This window comes from Carya illinoinensis, chromosome 13 (assembly GCF_018687715.1).
Source record: "Carya illinoinensis cultivar Pawnee chromosome 13, C.illinoinensisPawnee_v1, whole genome shotgun sequence".
Taxonomy (NCBI): domain Eukaryota; kingdom Viridiplantae; phylum Streptophyta; class Magnoliopsida; order Fagales; family Juglandaceae; genus Carya; species Carya illinoinensis.
Genome location: NC_056764.1, coordinates 16,203,289 through 16,223,691, shown reverse-complemented (window position 1 = coordinate 16,223,691; position 20,403 = coordinate 16,203,289). Strand labels below are relative to the sequence as shown.

Below are 20,403 nucleotides of genomic sequence, written 5' to 3'. Positions count from 1 at the left end.
TTTTTTTTTTGTTTTTGTTTTTTTTACATCATTTTTTTAATGTTTTTAAATATTTAAAAAAATATAAAAAATTTATAATAATATTAAACAATTTTTACTTAATCACTAAGAAAAAAGAAAAAAAAAAAAAAAAAAATGGGAGCGGGATCCCCCAGCGGGGGATCTAGCATTTTCCTTTTGACTAATTCATTCATAATATTTTTAATAAAAAAAAAAGAGAGAGAGAAAATAATATAAATAAAAAAATAGAAATAAAAATAAAAAATAGCTTGCTGAAACATTGACATGGGTAGTAACGCCGTCTTTGTCACGTCAGAATTCAGAAGCCCACGTGCAATCCATAGTCCAAACCCGCCGATTCCAATCTAACTTTGAATGTATTTCAAATCCGTCACCCAAATAAAATAAAAAATAAAAAAGAGGGAACTGCTCCTCCTCTCCCACGCACACTTTCCCTCTCATTCTCTGTCTCGCTCCATCCCTGGGTATCGTTGCTGGTTTCAGCTTTTGGGTTCCTGAAATTCCCTCCTACTTTTTCTGACATTACAATGTGATGAACATATTTCCATTTTACTCTTTCTTCTTTTTTATTTTCTGGATAATCAGAGGCTTTCAGAGTTGCTTTGGCTCCTCTATTTTGAGCTCATTTTGGTCGTTCCGAACTTGAGGTACTTTCTCTGAACTCTTTTCTTTAATTTCTCATTTTCGATTATCAGTGTACTAAGGTGGTGCACATAACATTCATTCTGCAACATATATATATTTTTTTGGTCCGAATACTTTTTTCAGGCTTGTTTGTTTTTTGTGTTTTTTTGGGGTGTCTTTTATTTTTTAGGAAAATTTCTAAATTACATGTTTTTGGTTCATTTTCGTAATGGGTTTACTGGGTTGTATTTAAAAAATTTAAATTGATAGTATATCTTATACTCTATAGTACATGGGATTTTTTATGTTATGATTTAATATATCTTTTGGCATGTATTGGTCCAATTATGAAACATGCCAGAGGACGGGGACATTCTTGCATGGCGTCTTTGGCTTTCCCATTGACGCTCAGATACTCCATCTTGTTTCGCTTCGTGTTTGATGATGACAATACACATGGAAAAAAAAGAAAAGGAAAGAATCCTCAGCAAAGTGTTTTAAGGAAGCAATGCTAAAACTTTGAGACAGCCGTTTTAGGGTTTTTTTTTTTTTTTTTAAATCAGTGAAGTCATTTTTAGGGAGTTAGAAAACATAACATGTGACCGTTACCTTAATTGTGGTTTGGTTTCATTCTATTGCTTGGCCAGATATGCGTGATCAGGGGAAAAACTTGAAATTTCAGTGTGGCGGCCAAGCTACCTAAATATATACTCGCTAGACTCTGTATGAGTATGTGTGCATGTTTATGTAAAATAAAAATAGAGAAATCAATTTTAATTTCACAGTAAATCATAAGCCTTAACTATCTACAAAAGTTACATGTCTCTTTAATCATCTTAGGAAAAAAAAATCTTTTGATAACATTGGTTTTTAGTTTGCTATAGCATGTTCGAAAAATAAATTCCTGAAAACATCTTAGCATCTTTGTTGGATTATGCTCGGTGATGGTCTTTATTGGAATGATTAGCAATTTCTTTATAAATATAAACTATCAACTGATTTGCCAGAAACCCATCCTCCATTTTAGTGTGTAATCTAGTTTTTACAAGTTTCATAACAGAAAAATTTCTTTTCTTAGTTGTATAATATTTGTTTCACCTTGGGGCTTCATACAACTCTATCTTAGTCTTTTACTTTTATGTATCAAACCTTGTTAAAAGAAATTGTTTGGAGGGCTTACAAATTAATTTTTTGGAGATCACTTCATAAAAAATACAAACTATATAAGAATTATTAGAACTTATTTTTTGGGGTTCTAGCATGGCCAAAAAAAATAATTATAGGTCACTTCATAGAAGAAAAAGACTATTATATAAGAATCTTTACAACTTGTGGGTGTGTAGTGTGGTGATAGGGCATTAAAGAAGTTTTCTTAGAGATGTCAATGTGGCTCGTGTCTAGAAGGCGTTTGTTGGAAAGTTTCCAAATTTATCCAGTCAACTCTCCTTGGATTATAGGAGAAATTTCTATAATTATGTAAATATTCTTAGGAGATATTCTAGGAGATTTGTTAGCAATTGTCATTCTTTCCTTTTAGCTTATCCTTGTAGTCTATAAGACATATGGATTGTACCTTGTTTTAAAATAATAAGAAATACTATTCCAATTCTTCTCCACTTCTAGATGGTATCAAAAGCAGGTATTCTAGAGGCAAGTATTGTTCTAACACTAAGGATCATCCCACAATTCCATAGCAAAATCAATCATCACCTCCAAAAATTGGTCATTTCAAAATCCCAGGTAATCCTTCTACTACACTTCCAATTGATCAATTTATTGACCTTGATATACCTATAACCATTAGGAAAGGAGTTAGAACCTGTACCACACACCCCATTGCCAAATATTTATCATATCACAAATTTTCTCATAATCATAAGGCCTTTACATCCAATATTTCTCACCTATTTGTTCCAAGGACCATTCAGGAAGCTATGGATCATCCGGATTGGAAGTTAGCGGTTCTTGAAGAGATGAATGCACTACGGAACACCAGTACTTGGGAAATTGTTGATTTACCAAAGGAAAAGAAAACTGTAGGTTGGAAATGGGTGTTTACAGTTAGGCCTCGTTTGGTTATACAATTCAGATTAAATGAAATCTTTTGTTAAAAGTTGAATAAAATATTGTTATAATATATATTTTTAATATTAGTTTTGTTTTGGAATTTGAAAAAGTTGATTTGTTTATTATATTTTATGTAGGGATTTGAAAAAGTTGTAATGATGAGATGAGATGAGATGAGATAGTTTAAGTTTGGGGAAACAAACGAGGCCTTAAATGCAAGTCTAATGGAAGTATAGAGAGATATAAGACGAGACTCGCCGCAAAAGGGTTTACACAAACATACGGAATTGAGTATCAAGAAACTTTTGCTCTAGTGGCCAAGATAAACTCAATCTGAGTGTTACTCTTCTTAGCTGTACATTCTGACTGGCCCTTACACCAGTTGGATGTAGAGACTATTTTTTTAAATGGAGATCTAGAGGATGAAGTGTTTATGGAATTACCACCTGGTTTTAAAGGTAATCTTGGCAGAGATAAGGTGTGTAAATTAAAAAAATTATTGTATGGGTTCAAGCCATCTCCGAGAGCTTGGTTTGAATGCTTTGAGAAGACTGTAAAGGGTCATGGTTACTGCGAAGGTCAGGCTGATCACACCATGTTTTAGAAGCACTCAAGTGAAGGGAAGGTTGTTATTCTAATTGTCTATGTTGACGATATTGTTTTGACAGGTCATGACAAGAAGGAACTTGAGAAATTAAAACAGATGCTTGCTAATGAATTTGAGATTAAAGACTTGGGTGACTTGAAGTATTTTCTCGGTATGGAATTTGCAAGGTCAAGAAAAGATATTTTTGTTTCACAAAGAAAATATATGTTTGACTTGCTTGGAGAAATATGTTTACGAGGGTGTAAAGCAGTTGAGACACCTATAGAGCTTAATCTTTAAACTACAACCTGCCAAGCCTGAAGAAGTAACCAACAGAGACCAGTACCAAAGATTGGTTGGAAGGCTACTTTATCTATCACATACACGTCCTAATATAGCCTTCGTTGTCAGTATGGTAAGCCAATTCAAGCACTCATCAGGGCCTGACCACTTTGATGCGGTTTATAGAATCCTGAGATATTTAAAGGGAACTGGAAAAGGTCTATTGTTTGAAGACCATAGTCTTTGTTGGTGGAAATTTGGTTACATGGCACAGCAAAAAACAAAATGTGGTAGCTAGGAGTAGTGCAAAGGCAGAATTTAGAGTAGTTGCTCATGGAATTTGTGAAGTGTTGTGGATTAAAAAATTATTGGAAGAACTGAAAGTCACTAATCCACTACCTGTGACACTGTATTGCGATAACAAATCTGCCATGGTCATTGCTCACAATCTAGTGCTTCGTGATAGAACAAAACATGTTGAGGTCGACAAGCATTTTATAAAGAAGTTGGTCAGCGGACTGATTTGTTTGCCTCATATCTCTACCATTGAACAAGTAGCAGATATACTTACAAAAGGACTACCAGAGAAGCAATTTGAAAATTTGATCGGCAAGCTGGCTATGGAAGACATCTTCAAACCATAGCCAGCTTGAGGGGGAGTGTTGGAAAGTTTCCAACTTTATCTAGTCAACTCTCCTTGAATTATAGGAGAAATTTCTGTAATTATGTAAAATATTCTTAGGAGATATTCTAGGAGATTTGTTAGCAATTGTCATTCTTTCCTTTATTATTCTTTCCTTTTAGCTTATACTTGTAGTCTATAAGACATACGGATTGTATCTTATTTTAAAATAATAAGAAATACTATTACAATTCTTCTCCACTTCTAGAGTTTTAATGGCAAATAATTTAGAGATTGATAGCGGCTCTCTTGAATGGAATATAAATTTCACCGAAGCAGACCCAGTGGGCTTTGTGAGCAATATTAGAAGTTTGGCACATATTGTGGGATGCAAGGTATCTTCTTTGCAAATGAATTGCCTTAGTCTTCCCCTAGGGGCCGCTTTTAAGGCTTTCACTAACTGGGACGAGATAATTGAGAAAATTGAGAGAAGGTTGCCAGGCTGGAAAAGAACTTATCTATCAAAAAGGGAAAGAATCATTCTTATCAAGAGCAGTCTCTCTAACCTCCCAGCATATGCTCTATCTTTTATTTCCCTTGCCTACCGGCATGTCTAATTGGATTGAGAAGTTATTTCGTGCTTTCCTTTTTTTTTTTTTTTGTTTCCCGCGGGGGGGGGGGGGGGAGGGTGTGTAAAGTTTCACTTGGCTAGTTGGGACAAAATCAGTTTCCCAAATTCTAGTGGAAGGATGGGGGTACACGAGTTGATGACTTTTAATGAAGCTGTTCGTGCGAAATGGTTATTTCGCATGAGGAAGGATGGCATTATGGAGGATTGTGATTGATTCCAAATATGGGAGAGTGCTAGGGGAGTTGGTGCTCTAATGAAGTGAGAGGCACACATGGCGTGGGGTTGTGGAATTATATTAGGAGTGATTGGGGCGATTTTGCCACTCATGTTAGCTTTGTGGTTGGTGGAATGACTCTTGGTGTGGTAGTACAGCCCTTAAGGTGTCATTCCCCGCTCTTTTCCGGATCACCCATAACCAGAATGCTTCGCTGGCAGATCTTTGGGATATCTCTAGGGATCTCCATTGTGGAATGTGTGTTTTCTTAGAGCTGCTTAAGATTGGGAAATTGGTGCTATTTCCGATTTGTTCAGCTTGCTGTATGCTACAAGTCTTGTCAAGGTTGAGACAAATGATTTGATTTGGATCCACTCTGAGAATAAGATGTTTGCTGTTTCCATCTACAAGGTTTTGTCTTGCCAATATTATAATTCTTTTCCTTGGAAGTGCATTTGGAGAATTAAAGTGCCTTCCAAGGTTGACAACTTGAGGACGCTTGGAGTTATTGTCATGGATTGGTGTTATGTGTGAAAAATGTGGCAAATCAGTAGATCATTTATTACTTCATTGTAAGGTGGCAAGGGTGTTATGGGATGAAATTTTAAGAAGGATTGGATTGGCATGGGTGGTGCCTAGGAGGGTTGTGGGTCTTTTCGCTTGTTGGAGAAGTCTTCAAGGTAACTCTTATATTGTGGCTAGATGGAATTTGATTCATTTATGTCTCATGCGGTGCATTTGGCTTGGAAGGAATGGCAGGGGTTTTGAAGATGGTGAACTCTCTTTGGATGAACTGAGATGTTTCTTTTTCCACTCCGACCACACATTTCTATGGGCTTCAGCTATTATATTCAATGGGATTAGTATACGTGATTTTCTTGCATCGTTTTCTAGTTCCCATATTGTAATTAGGTGTTCACTTTCATATACTTCCTATATACTTGGGCTATGCCTGTCTACTTGATTCAATATATTTTCATTCTTGCCAATAACATTCACCAAAGTGACGCAAGACTTGGGGGTAAGTGTGTTTAATGACTTTTCCACCTTTTATATTCCATTTAATGTGAGAAGAAGGGGTGAAGAGACAGGATTTTGTAGGCTCCGTCCAAGAAAGAGGTGTTCAATGTTCGCTCTCTTCGTGGTGTCATCACTCATGCCATTCCCTTGGAAGAATATATGGTGGATTAAGACCCATTTGAGAGCAGTTTTCTTTGCTTGGACGGGGATTTTTTTTTTTTTATAAGTATCTTTGGAAAATTCTTACCATGGGTAATCTAAGGAAGAGACATGATTGTAATGGACTGTTGCTGTATGTAAAAAAAGAGAGTCCGGTGAGCATCGTCTGCTCCATTGTGAGATAGTATACAATTTATGGGGTGTATTCTTTAGTGGGGTAGGATTGGCTTGGACGATGCTTAGAACAGTTGTGGATCCTTTGAGGACTGCGAAAGGACATTGGTGGAATTCAAAACCTTTTTTTTATCATTCCTGTTCTTATGTGGACTGTCTCTATTGACTTTAATGGGAAAAATCTACATGACTTTTTTGTATCTATTTCTTCCTCTCAATAGGTGTTACCCTTGTATACTCCTTGTGTGCTTGTTGCTTCTTGTAGGTTCTAATTTCTAACAGCATTAAATCATTCAAGTTTTACATATTGTCCCCCTGGCACATTCCTCTTAGTACGAAAGCTCATGAAAACTTTGATTAGATGAGTTATATGTTATTTAGATAAGATTATGGACCTTCATGTCCTTTTTTTTAATAGGTAATTTTTTGGAAACCTTTCATATGTGCATAATAAACAAAATCTATCTAGGTTTATATTCTAAGGAAGATGATTGAAATTGAGTATAAAATGGGGCTCTCTTTTTCTATGCTAGAAGTAAAAGTGTCTTAGAATGGTAAATCTGGTTTAGTCTTGTGATTAGCTGATATATTAAGGACATTTTAGCTGCTTAAATTAAACCCTAGGTGTTGGCTCAAGTTGTAAAGGCCTTGGGCTTGGGGATATTGCTCATCCAGATCTAAGGTTCAAATCCCTTTGGATGCAAACAATCTCTAGGGGCTGTCACAGCATCTTATTTCTTTGCATCTGCTATAACCTTGTATCTAAAGTAGCTGAAAATGTATTATGATATGTAAGTTTTGGAAACTGTTAATTTTTTTGGTAATAGACATTTTTTCCCTCTCCTTTTTATTCTTGCATTACAAACAGGGCAGGAGATAGAAAATTGAGGGTTACAATGAATACCACGTCAAAGGACTGTTCGATAACTTTTGATGAGATTGCAAACATGTTCGCTCCTAAGTTTTCCGAGGTATGTACAATCGTTTATAGTTTTCCTCTTCCACTTGCCCCCAATACTGGGCTATTGTTCTAAGGTATCTTCATGATTTTATGAATCTTCGACAAAACGAGCTTTGTTGATTCTGTGTTGATTCCTAAAGTTTGTACTATGATGATCAAGGTTGCCCAAACTGACCGACCCTTGAATATCAACCTAAACCAACTAGATTCAGTTGGATTTTCCCTCGTCTTCCTTTGGTGGGGTGTCAGTAAGTCTGACTTGCTGATCATTATGTGTGTGTGTATATATATAATGTATAGAAACACTCATCTCAGTGCCTCACACAGAAGGCCTCTAGCAATTTTCACCATATGCTCTCTCTCTCTTTCTCATCAATGAGTACGTGTTCTTGTGTTCTCTTTGATTTTGATGAGGGTGCATCATATCGTCCAATTTAAGGCAGCTTTTTCCTTTTTATGTTGTATTTTTGAGTTATTGATCTATGGTAAGTCTTAACTTGGGCCAAATAATGCCTAGCAAAGCAACCACTATTCCTTTCTTGGTTGGACCAACCCAACTGGCAATTTCTCTCTCCCTAAATTGGGAGAGCAAGAACAAGTCTCTTTTTTCTTCTTTTTTCCTCTGGGGCGGTGGGGGGGTAGTCAAAGAGTGAAGCAAATTAAAAGATTCTTCTTCCATTCTACTTATAAGAAAAAAAGAAATGATTCTTCCTTCCTAGGTAGTTGTGTTTCAGTTTATTTTTTGTAGCTTTTTCTTTTCTTGATCTGTATTCTGCATGAGATTTCCTTGAACTATGCAAGTTTTCCCCATTTTATTCAGGTTTAGAAGTTCTTTTGCTTTTTGTTTCATCAGTTGCTAATTACTTCTTTATTACTTTATTATTATATTCTTTTTTTATTTTTAAATTCTCTAATGTTGTTCTGTAACAATCAACAGCCACAATTACTGTCCTTAATCTATCATGGTCGGATCTGTGGCCTCAAGCCTCAAGGTCAGGCTCTCATTTGTCAGGGTCTGTTTGATTTGGTAGCTGACCCTCTTCGTCAGGCAGAACTAGAACCTTCTACCCGCTACAAAATAGGGGCCAAATACCAATGTGTTGGAGTTGACACTCATTTGACTTTGGACACTATTTGACATCTTTTTGGGATACTGACGAATAAAACTAAAATTATGTTGTTCAACATTTGTGACCATGTAGTGGCTGTTTTCCCTAAAGATTATGGTACCATGTGATTTTATTGGCTTAATGGTTCTTTCACTGTTTAATTTGTTATGAAATAGGTAATCTGACCTTGAGATCTTAGCACAATTCTCCATAATCACATTGAGACTCTCATATGCTTGTGTTCTTTTATGACAGTATATCTTGTTCTGTGTAGGTTGATCTGTCCCTTTTTGCTGCCTCAGAACCTGAAGCTATAGGACTGGAACATTTCTTAATGGAACCTAAATGTAACAGAAACTTAGTTGGTGTGGTTGATTTTGAAACTTTCCATTCACAGAAGTTCTTCGATGTTGAAGATTTTTCAGGCGCCATTGAGTACGATGAAACAAAGCATGATTGTGGTCATCCCTCTCTCTCTCTCTCTCTCTCTCTCTCTCTCTCTCTCTCCACATGCACATATCATGATAATGTAATGATTTTACACAGAAGAGAATGTGTAGATAGAACTACTACTACCTTCAAATACTGATATCCCGATTGAATGGTCGGCCTTCAGGTGCAGAGCCTAAACATTTAGTTAAATCATTGCTGGGTGTCTTCTATTTGTGTATAAAAAAGTTATCTTTTGTTTCCTTAACTTATATTTTTGCCTCAAAGGAAGTTGATTTGTTGATTTGTTGATTTGGAACATGTCTTGGGAGCAACTGCACTTATTTATTAGTTTCCTTATTACTTGTCTCATTAAGATTCCACGAGAGCAACTGCACTCCTTTTACTTGTCACAAAAAAGATTCCTTTGGTAACAACTGTTGTAGAACTTCCTATTTTTAGGCTGTTTCTCTCAGTAGTTGTACATAGTTGAGAAAGAGTAAATATTATAAATTGACATTTGTGATTGCTCTGAAGCTATGATAGTCATGGCGGGGCTGTGTTTATTCATTTATTGGTTCAAGAGGACTTTAAATTTTAAATGCATCGATTATGTAATTCTATCCACCAATTGGGTTTGCACTAAACATTGAGATGCTCATAGTGAATTTACCCTACAGGCACTCATGTTCATGTAATTTCACTACTGAGGGCATTCACATGTGGAAAATATCCACAAAAGGTCTTCTTTATAGTTTATAATTGTTTTGAAATGGCTTCAATTTGGCTCCTATCACTGTGCAGGCCTGTGAATTTGAATGTTTGTATTTCTTTGTGGACAATAAATTTTCTCTTAGTGGTTAGTATTCATGCTTTCTTTCTTTGCAGATGTAGTGTGTTCTAATGGTGCTAAAGAAGTACGGGAGGAAAAGCAGGAGGTATGCGCTGTTTGACAGTGTTAATGAAGCTAGTGCTAATTGGAATTCTAAATTTTGTTGTCATTTCTACTGGAGCTTCATAGATGAAGGATGAATTTGTCTTTCAGTCAGTCTGTATCTCAAACCAGTTTTACCCTTTAGATAGCACAATCACACTCTTGATATTACTGCCTCTTTGTTTCCTAATGTGTTTCCTATTCCAAGATCATTTCATATTGATGTTCTAGTCCCATATGGTAACCATTCATACAATAGCACTTTCCATTTTGCAATTACTCTTTGCATTGGAGTTTGTAACACATTATATGTCTCCTTATTAGTTATTAATCCTCCTAGGTTTCCACTCAGTAATGCTGGATGAGCACAACTTTTTCTATATAACTTTCTACCCTTGGGCGATAGCTATAGATTTTAATGGACCAAGTCTCAATAATTTCCTTGTATCGGTTTCTGATTCTACTAGGTGCTTTTCCTATATATGCCTGTGTATCTGGGCCTTACCTATTGTTATTGTTAAATAAAATTTACTTATAAATAGAATTGTTGACTAGGGTGGTAATGATAGCCTTGGCAGCACTTGTATTTTTTTCCCTTCTAATGAAATATGTGGTTGCTACACATAAAGACCCGCTTCCTTTACTGTTCCTTAAGCTATTGATGGACACGCAGCCAGGGTTGGGGATGGGTTGAGTTTATCCGCCCCTTTCATCAATTGTAAATCTAACCAGGAGAGTTGAATATTTGATGGACAATCTGGATCTGTTGTCGATTCAAGCTAGTGACTCTTAACAGCCTTATTTTTTGGAGCAATTCTACATATAACCATGAAGTGCATAAACACCACGTAACCATTTTGAAAAAGAGTGGGATCCACTATTAAAAAATTAATTTTTTTTTCATGCGAGTCCCATGTTTTATTCACTTTATTCAAAGCGATTACGCGGCAGTTTTACAATTCACGGTTGCAAATATATTTTCTCTATTTTTTATATGATCATGTTTTGGGTATAAGCACAAAGTCATATAAGCACAGTGGAATTTTCATGTTACTTGTAAGGGATTGGTTATTTGGTGTATAAATTGTCATTAAACTTGTAAGAGTAATATTTTTCGTGGTAAGAGAACTTAGGTGGATAACTTTCACCATCTGCTTTGTGGTACATATAAAATTCGTCCTTATTGTACTGGTTGATTTAATAATGTCAAGATTTACTTTTATGTGGAAAATTAGTACCTCTTTTTTTAAATCTATCTGCATTTATGAAGGGGGTTATGTGTCATAAGATCAACAATTTTCAATCCCATGTAAGAATAAAATTTCCACCATGAAGTTCGTGGTTACTGGTTAGGATTGAAATACATAACGAGAATTATAGCTTTCCAATCTGCAAAACCTCCCATGAAATTTTCTAAGGGTGTGATTCAGTTAGTGTGGTACTTTGTTGAGCTAAGAACTTCAGCTAACCTATTAACTAGTTAAATGTGTGTCAGTCAGCATTAAACTACCATGCTTTATATAAACCAGGTTTGGATAAAGCAGCTCAAAACCCATTTTCCCCAGGATTTTACTTCAGATTGTAAAATTGTTTATTTCATCCCGAAATTAAAAATGTAGCTCTAAACAAAACAATTTCTTTTTTCTCTTTGCTTGCTGATAGAATGGTATATTCAAACTTGCCTTTGCATGTAGTTGTTTTTTGTTTAATAATATCCAGCTTCAGGTTTTCATGTTGAGGGGAATATATTATTTTTGAATAATTTCCTACCTCGGTTTTTTCTGATGATATATTGCCGGGCTTGTAGTCTATTGAAGATATGTTGAATGATAATGTTTTCGATGGAAAAACCAGGCTTCCAACTACAGGCAAAGAATTCGGTTTGGGTAAGTCTTGAGAGTATTTTACCTAGTTTGATTAAATTATTTTTGCTCTATTTTATTCTTCATTCTACCCACCCCTCACCTCCTTTTCTGTAGATGCCAAGTCTGCCGATAAAGTCGGCATTTTGGATAATGGTCCTTGCAAAGAATCCTACCTGGGAAATGTGGATTTAGAGAGCCTCTCCCCAGGCTTCTATGAAAGAGACTATGTTGCTGAGATATCAGACATGTCTTCTGCAAGTGTTCCTGCACTTCAATTTACACATAACCAAAACTCTCCCATGCTTGACCAAATGACAGTCCATGAACTACATGAGGCCTTTAAGAGCGTGTTTGGTCGTGAAACCTTAGTGACAGACAAGCAATGGCTGAAGCGTCGTGTGTTATTTGGCTTGCGGAACCAGGTTGAGTCAGACAATGATTTGAACCACATAAAATGCGGTACAACTTCCTATAAAACCGAAGACAAAACTCTGTGCTTATCCAGTAGTGACTCATCTAGGAGTGCCACAAGCTCCATCAAATGTGTGTTAGGTGATGAAACTATGTCTTTAGATTGGCATGTTGAAAGGAAGGGACTTGCTGGTTTCGATGATTTGCAGACCACCTCTATGGAGTTGAGCGAGATTGAATTATGTTCACATGATGGAGGAGATAAAGCACTTGTCACACAAAAGAGATTGCGAAAGCCTCCCAAAAGATACATTGAAGAATCATTGGAAGCGAATTCAAAATATTTTAAGGGAAAAAGTGGAGCTGTCAGACCTCGGAAGTGCCTGAAGGAATTTGGAACTTCTCAGTTGGCTTGCGAAGACAAACCTTTCAAAGGAAGTTGCATTCAGGTTCCATTTGGTCTTCCGATAGAGGAAGGGCACATGAAGATAAATGCATCATATTGGGTAAGGAACATGGCAGTTGTATGGCCTGAGTGAACTTATGTTTTATATATTTATTCTTACAATGCCATGGATGACTTGGCTGGTTGTTGGGTCAAAATTAGTAAATGGATAGATTAAGTTTTTTATTTTTTATTGTGCATTGATATAGATGGCGGATGTGTTGGCAGTTTTACTGCTTAATAATATATACAAAAGCTGAAGGAGCAAGTGGTCTTAAAATGTATTACAAAAAGCAATCAACTTTACATTTTCTATCTCTACTTACCTTTGAGGGCCACATGACTCGCTAAGGCATCAGATCCCCCTGTCAACTAAATAGATTGTCTTTGTGATCCTGCATCCAAGGTGCTTTAGTCCATGTTTACTGACCTTTCTGGCAGAGTTGGTTTTTTTAAACAATTAGTATGACCATACTAAGCACCAAATGAATTTTATGACTGCAAATAAAAATTTGCATCAACTTCATTCGGCATCATTTTAACATAAGTTTGATATCTGGAACACTTGCTGGAAAAGTACGGATCAGGCTTGAATTGTTTCCTATGCTAACCATCAATTTCCATGTAATGATGGGGTAAGTTCTGACTCTTTTCATTACATGGAGCTACAAGCAAGGCAGCTCTGCTGCTCTGGCATCTTGGTAGCATCTCAAGGCAAAACAATGATTTAAACAATTTTAGGATATATATTTATTCTTTTTGAGATATACCATGGAGAATATATGTAGGCATGCATCTCACGTGTGAATAATGCATGTTTCTTTGATACATTTGTCAATTTCATTTTTACGGTTGCATCTTTGCCATAATTATATTCAATTTAAAACTTGCAGTTGATCCTTTTTCCACTGAATTCCAGGATTCTGAGAACTGCAGGGATGACAGAATTTCATCTCCAAAACAACTTGTTACAGAGCCTTCTGCTACTGCATCACAAGATGAAATTTCTGAAGATGAACATGTTTCAAGAAGCATTGTTCGAAAAGGCAGCAGCCGTAGAAAGCATCATATATCGTGGACTCCTTCTGAAGTGATGAGGTTAATTGAAGGAGTCTCTCAGTGTGGAGTTGGGAGATGGGCTGAAATAAAGAGGCTATCGTTTCCATCATCTTCGCGTCGAACATCTGTTGATCTCAAGGTAGTTAGTGCAATTATTATATTGATTTACTCAAATATAATTTTCTGGAAACTGAAAATAGTCTTCTTGGGTTTCCAGGACAAGTGGCGAAATCTGTTACGGGCTTGTTGCGCTCAGCTGCAGAGCAAGAGAAAGGTTACATTAGAACTATTTTTGTTAGCTTGTGGCAGAATACAAATTTTTTGTTTGGCATATCTCGATCCATGATGCCCTCATAAATAAGATGATATACGGATGCACCTCTAATCGTTTACTATTAACATTGAATCTTTAACGTTTTATGATTTCTATGTGATTTTTTTTTTTTCCTAATTTTGTCAGTAATATGATTATTATTCTGCTGTTGGCATAGTAACCAATATTGAGCGTCATGTAAGTGGTGAGTTAATAATTATATCCCTTGCTGAACTAGGGTTTTATTAGAAGGGGAGAGTCTGAGGAGAAGTTATGTTCATCTTCCAGATTTGTTTACTATAGTTCCATGTTTAAACTCTTGGGGTGAGTACACTAATGGCTTGTCATACAGTTCTTGACTGCCTCTTAAGTTTGTTTCGTGGCTCATGTAGGTCAAGCAAGGGCAGAAGCAAGCAGCACATCGAGTGCCAGAGTCTGTTCTGTGGCGCGTTAGAGAGTTGGCCACGACCTATCCATATCCAAGGGAAAGCAATTCCACGGTGGCATACACTGCCCCCATTTCTTCCTCCTTTCCAGCCGCCATTAAAAACAGGTCCGTGGCTTTGTCAACTAGTGTCTGAAGATAGTTGAAGGCAAAGAAAATAATACTAGCAATTAGCGAACTGCTGTAGGTGTGAAACCTTTACTAACTGATAAAAGAGAAAAGAATGCTTGGAATGAAACTGCATCTTTCTTTGCTTTGTTTTTATTCTTCTTCGGTGGTTTTTTTTTTTTTGTTTCTTTTTTTTTTTTTAAGGCAAAAACGTAGTTTTCTAACATAGTGAACTTCTAACTTGTGTCTTTGTAATGTATGCTATTGTTTGTGATGTTTGCATTTTGCCTTGAATTCCATACCAAAAGATTAGTTGTACGGTCGTTTCATGTCTGCGCTGACTTGGGTTTCCCCCAAATTTGTAATCCTTGTGGTCAATTGATTGAAGCTCTCTATAAAGGTGATTTCCTAGTACAACTTGCACCTCAACGTTTTCTTCACTGCATTATTCGTATCCCTATTTATGAAGGTGACCCCAAGTACCCAACTGCTGCCTGGTTGACTTTTACTTTCGTGGCATCTTTTTCTGTTTTATTATTTTATAGACTTTGGTAAACTTTCAAGTTTCAAGTTCGCCTCCATCTCTCTATCTTTCAACTATGAACATATTAAATGACATTTTTAAAGGTACATGGAGGCCAAACAATGCAGCCCTTCGGCTCCTCGTCAATATGCTCATACTTTATTGGAGGATCTCTTGATTTCACCTCCATTTTTTAATGTTAGAAGACCTAAATTATGGCACCAAGCAGAGCTGTGATTTTCCGGAAACAATGACAGACGCAGTGTCCCATCCTAAACTTGTTAAATAAATAAAGGATTTGACTACAGAATTATGGTCTTACCACGTGGTCATTGAGATTATTTGATAAGTTCTTTGGGAAGTTGTCAGATTTGCACACTAATGAAATGGTATCACTCTACGAAAAAAAAAATTGAAAAACTCGTAAACAATATTAAAAATGGATCTTGGCAGACATTTTTTTTCATTTTATTTTTGGGTTCCTCACATTCCAAGGCGTGGAATAATTGGCCCAAGTCATCTCTCTACCTATCTAGGTGCTAAAGATACAGAAATATTGGCAGGCATTCGGACACTGTCAGACCAAATCCTAGAATCCAAATAAAGCTTAGAGATCTTCCCCGCCACGCGACCCATGTTGGGCCGCTCATCTGGATCCACGTGTACGCAATCCAGCGCTAGACGTGTCAACTTCTCCACCGCCTCCACCGGGTACGAGTCCCTCAATTTGCTATCCACCCACCGTCTCAACCTCCCGTCCATATCTTTCCCATCGTCGCCGCCACCTTCGATCGCCATTCGCGCCGTGTCTATTACCGACGTCCTCACGTAATCACCCTTGTCATATTTGAACTTGTAAGGCTCCTCTCCCGTCAGTAGCTCCAAGATTACGATCCCAAACGCGTACACATCAGATTTTTGCGTCGCTATACCGGTGGATTGGAATTCCGGCGACATGTACCCCCTCACGCCTTCAAATTGCAGCTTTCGACTGTCCGATCGCTTCAATTTCGAAGACGACTTCTTTTTCGAATCCTCTTCCTCTAAGACCTCCTGGATTTCGCCCTTGTAACTCGCACTCGAACCCGTAGCGCGGTCTTCTTGACCTTGGTCCTCGTCGATCTCGCCGCAGAGTTGTGCGGCACCGAAATGGCAAATCTTGGCGTTGAAAGAAGGCTCGGTGACCACGATACTGCTGCTCTTGATGTGATTGTGGACTAGGCTCATGTTGAGCCCCGTTTTGTGGTGAATGTAATCGAGGCCGTGCGCCAAATCCGTGGCGATCTGCATTCTGGAAATCCACGTGGAGAGCACGGTGAAACTCCGGTTCCTGGGATTTCGCAGACAGTCGGAGAGGTTGGCGCCGTGGACGAAGTCGTAGACGAGATAAATGTGGTCGCCGGAGACGGAAGCGCCGAGTAGCTTAATTATGCTGACGTGGTGGCTTCGGCAAATAAGGGAAAGGAGTTGTCTGAGGCGGGGCATGTCGATGCTGCGGCGGAACTTGCGCTGGAAAACGAGGACATCTTTGCCACGGAGAGTGCAGTGCCAGGAGCGGGTGGAGGATGCGGAGCTGTAGGTTTCGGAGAGGAAGTTGTTGGTGGCGGAGCACAGCTCAGAGTAGTCATAGATGTGGGGGTTCTCGGGGAGGGAGCGGCGGAGGCCGGTGAGGGATGTGCGGGAGCTGGAGGTAGCGGAAGTGGTGGAGGTGTAGAGAGCGCTGCCTGTGGTATTGGAGGTAGAAGGGTCGGCGGATGAAGACGAGGAGGCGCTGACGAAGGTGGTGGAAGTGGGTCTGGATTTGGAAGAGCGAGGGGTGCGGGAAGTGCGAGGGGTAGAGGTAGGAAGGGCAGCGTCGATGGCCATTTTGGATTTGCACATAGGCATTCAGATTTATTTTTATCTTTTCCTCTCGAAGTGGTGTTGGGGTTAGGGAAAGGGAAAGCACTCGATAAGAGAGAGAGAGAGAGAGAGAGAGAGAGATTGGAAAATAATAGGGCGCACGTGGTGGAAGTGGGCCAATTTGGTGGAAAAGTAAAGGACGGGCGGTGCGGTGGCTGAGTGTTAATTGTGTTTTCAAATTTCAGATTTACTTTTGAGCTTTTCGACCGATATAGTGGGTGGTTCTTCTCTTTGATTGTTTGGAGTTATGCTTGCTTTATGGTCATGTATTATCATAACTTTCAATGATTATTTCTCTTATTTTTTAAAATATATCATTAAATTTTATTTTTTTACATTATTTATTTTTTTATATCATTTAAATATTATATTTTTTAATATTTTTCTTCCAATAAAAATAACAACACGAGAGATAAACTAATTTAAAATATTTATAATGATAAATAGTTGCTTCTACATCTAGTCGGATCTTGTCGCAAAATGTAAAATAAAAAAATGGAATTTAAAATACATTGGATGGCACTTTTGAGAGACTTTTTTAATATTCTAAAGAAAATTATATTATAGAACTTTTATTAGGAGTGCTCAAAGTGTACTGGTTTTCAATTGAGAATTATTTACACAGTTCATAGTCCTCATACATTTTTTTTTAAATAGATAAATTTAAAATTTATATAAAAAATTTACTTTTTAATGGGGAGCCTATTTTTTAAAATTAAAATATTCATGACTTACGTATTCTAGCATTGTTCCTTCCAAACATATTCAATATAACTATTTCTTCCCAAAAAAAAAATTCTCTGCTTTGTTTAAACATGTTTGCACCAAAAAAAAAAACTTAGTTATTAAAACATCTTCCATTGATCTTAATAGCACATATATCTCAATCCAATCATAATTTGAATGATAGTGGTTCGTTGTCTACGGCGGGCACTCTTTAACCACTCTGGGTTATTTGGATTGAGAGATTCTTATCGCATCTAATCATTATAAATTTTTTAAACTCTTACATAAAATATAACAAATAATTTAAATTTTTAAAATTTTAAAATATAAATTATATTAAAAAAATTATATTTTAATAATATTTTATTCAATTTTTATCTCAACTTAATATAAATATTTTTACTGTATCAAAGGATAGGAGAAAATCCCATCCACCAGTCTTGTCATATAACAAAATTGACTCTTTTCAATGATTTGTTTGCTTTAGAAAATTATCTTTTTAGTTTTTAAAGTATTTTTTGGTCGGTGTTTCATCATATTATTGAATAGAAGGAGCTAATTGATGAGATTTTACAACTCAGCAAGCTAAACAAATTAAAAATTCAAAAGCAGAAACAATGGTAGTGCAAAAATTATTTTGTACTTATCCCTATTTTAAATTTTTCCTTTAAGCCCTTGCCAATTTAACGAGAAGGGTGTTGCCATTCAGTCTCATGAGTTTGCCGCCTCAAACTTCCTTCTAGTTGAATTGTACTTGTTTTTTTTTTTTTTCTTTTTCAAATATTTTTTAAAAATATTTAAACATTTTGTTAAAAAAAATACACTTCACTAGTAGTTATGGGAGAAAAATTAATAAAAAAAAATTAAAATATCCGAACAGTAACTTTGAGGGGGCCAAATATGATTTTCTTAATGAGAAACCTAGTTTTCCTCTAATTGTTTATGTTTCTTAGTATATTAGCACACTATACTAAAACGAGCAATTGGAATACAACAATGCACAAAACAGAACATGTCTAAGAGAAGTGACAGCAATCAATGCAAATATATGAGTGTAAATTGGAAAAAAGTCGTGCCATATAGCAGCCTTGAAATTTAACACACCCCTCACATCCGATGAAATGGAGGAAAAAACAAAAATGGGTGAAATAGAATGAAGAAAAATATGATAGAAGCAACCCTTATGTTGTCGTCTCTGTCCAAGAAATAAGAACCGTCTTCACAAAGTCATCTGAAACCTTGAGCCCCAAATTTGAAACCAACTTCACATAACCAACGGCTTGTTAGAAATCTATTGCTGAAGAACTCAGAAGGAAGAATCGAGAAGGTATAACACATAATTACCCTTTTTATCTTCCCAAATGTCCATCGGCGTCTATTCTAAAATTTTTGGACTCTAGGGCTTTACATTTTGAATTAAAACCCTACCTGCGATTATCGCCTAAAGTGAAAGCTATAGAGATGGTGGTAAGCAGGAATAGTTGTAGTCCCACCTGTGATTCCCTCTTATGGTGCACATGGTATGGATGGTGGTAATTTTGCCTATAATTCCCGCCTATAGTGATTTGATAAATGGATATGTTAGGTCATTTTCTAAAACAATGGCAGTTTATAATTAAATGGATACGAGTACCATTTTCTGAAAAATTGATGGATTTATATTTGGGTCATTTTTCAAAAAAAATAGCGAATGATATTTAATGGCGTGTTTTGGGTCAAATGTGACTTTTGGTGTGTGTTAGAAAATGGTCATTTTCAGGAAAATGATGGTCTTAGGTCACGTGTTTGTTTCTTCATATGCACGCATATATGTTGGTTGTATTAATGTGTTTATATCTATTGGATTGTTTGGTTGATTACTTAATGAGATTCATAATCTCACTGTGATAATCCTACCTTACGATTCTGTTTTATGTAATAGTAGATTTTGATACATAGAAAGATGTTGAGCTTGAGAGATTGGCTTCGTTGGAGGAGTGAGATGTGGTCACTTTGGATCATGGGATTTGTTTCCCACTATTGCTATGTATTTTGTTTTGTATTATATTTTTACCGGATTACTGTATTATTTTTTAGGGCATTTTTATTTTGGTAGATATGTAATTAAAATTCTAGTACTTAGTTGACTTCTTTATTTATCTGTTGCGATTTTATTATACATGTTTACATGTTGTACACACTTCAAACACTTAAAATTGAGATGCGTGCACGTGTTATCATCATCTTGACACCACGATTCCTACATTTTTATACGTAGGAGTTGGACGTCACATAAGGTTGGCAAATGAATCACTTGATCAAAAGGCATGAATAAAGTAATTATTTTTTATTGGATAATGAATAATAACTAGATTAAGGGGAAGATCCCTTTTTCTTTTGTCTTATCTCTCATGCATGCTTTTACTTTATAGTTAGCTCTCTTTGACAAACTTTTTTTTCTTTCAATATGCCTTTAGCCTGTTTGGTTTCCGGATATTATATAAGAGCAACTTATGCTCCTCAATAAGCAAAGATTCCTCTCTTTAACTATGGTATTCATTGCCCACCCTAACTTTTGTTCCTCACTGGAACATGAATGAGAAGGAGACCAATGAAGTGAAGGAGAAGAGGAAGGAAGGACAAGGAGATGGGGAAAGGGAGAGAAGAGTAAGGACATGTGGAAATCGAAAGAGGGAGCAGGAGAAGGGACGGGAGAAAGGGGTAGAATGAAAAATGTGTAAATATAAGGATAAAAAGGAAAATCACATGTGCTTTAAATGGTATGCATGATGAG

At 36.6% G+C, this 20,403-nt stretch overlaps 2 protein-coding genes across 4 annotated transcripts; one reads left to right on the top strand and one right to left on the bottom strand.

Moving 5' to 3' along the window:
* Positions 1-418: 418 nt before the first annotated feature.
* On the top strand, positions 419-19,576 carry LOC122291732. Of its 3 annotated transcripts, none has more exons than XM_043099659.1 (10): positions 420-668; positions 7,269-7,371; positions 8,745-8,931; positions 9,788-9,837; positions 11,641-11,719; positions 11,813-12,615; positions 13,474-13,752; positions 13,831-13,887; positions 14,319-14,479; positions 19,555-19,576. In XM_043099659.1, the coding sequence occupies exons 2-10, from the start codon at positions 7,297-7,299 to the stop codon at positions 19,559-19,561; spliced, it is 1,698 nt and encodes a 565-aa protein (XP_042955593.1). In that variant the 5' UTR covers positions 420-668; positions 7,269-7,296; the 3' UTR covers positions 19,562-19,576. The 3 variants fall into 3 exon arrangements, with proteins under 3 accessions (XP_042955594.1, XP_042955593.1, XP_042955592.1); XM_043099658.1 differs by lacking the exon at positions 19,555-19,576 and adding an exon at positions 15,107-15,323; XM_043099660.1 differs by lacking the exons at positions 7,269-7,371; positions 19,555-19,576 and adding an exon at positions 15,107-15,323 and having other exon boundaries at positions 419-668.
* On the bottom strand, positions 15,415-17,020 carry LOC122291734 (lysM domain receptor-like kinase 3). Its single transcript, XM_043099661.1, has one exon. It carries the CDS (start codon positions 16,887-16,889, stop codon positions 15,531-15,533), a length of 1,359 nt encoding a protein of 452 aa, XP_042955595.1. The 5' UTR covers positions 16,890-17,020; the 3' UTR covers positions 15,415-15,530.
* Positions 19,577-20,403: the final 827 nt, after the last annotated feature.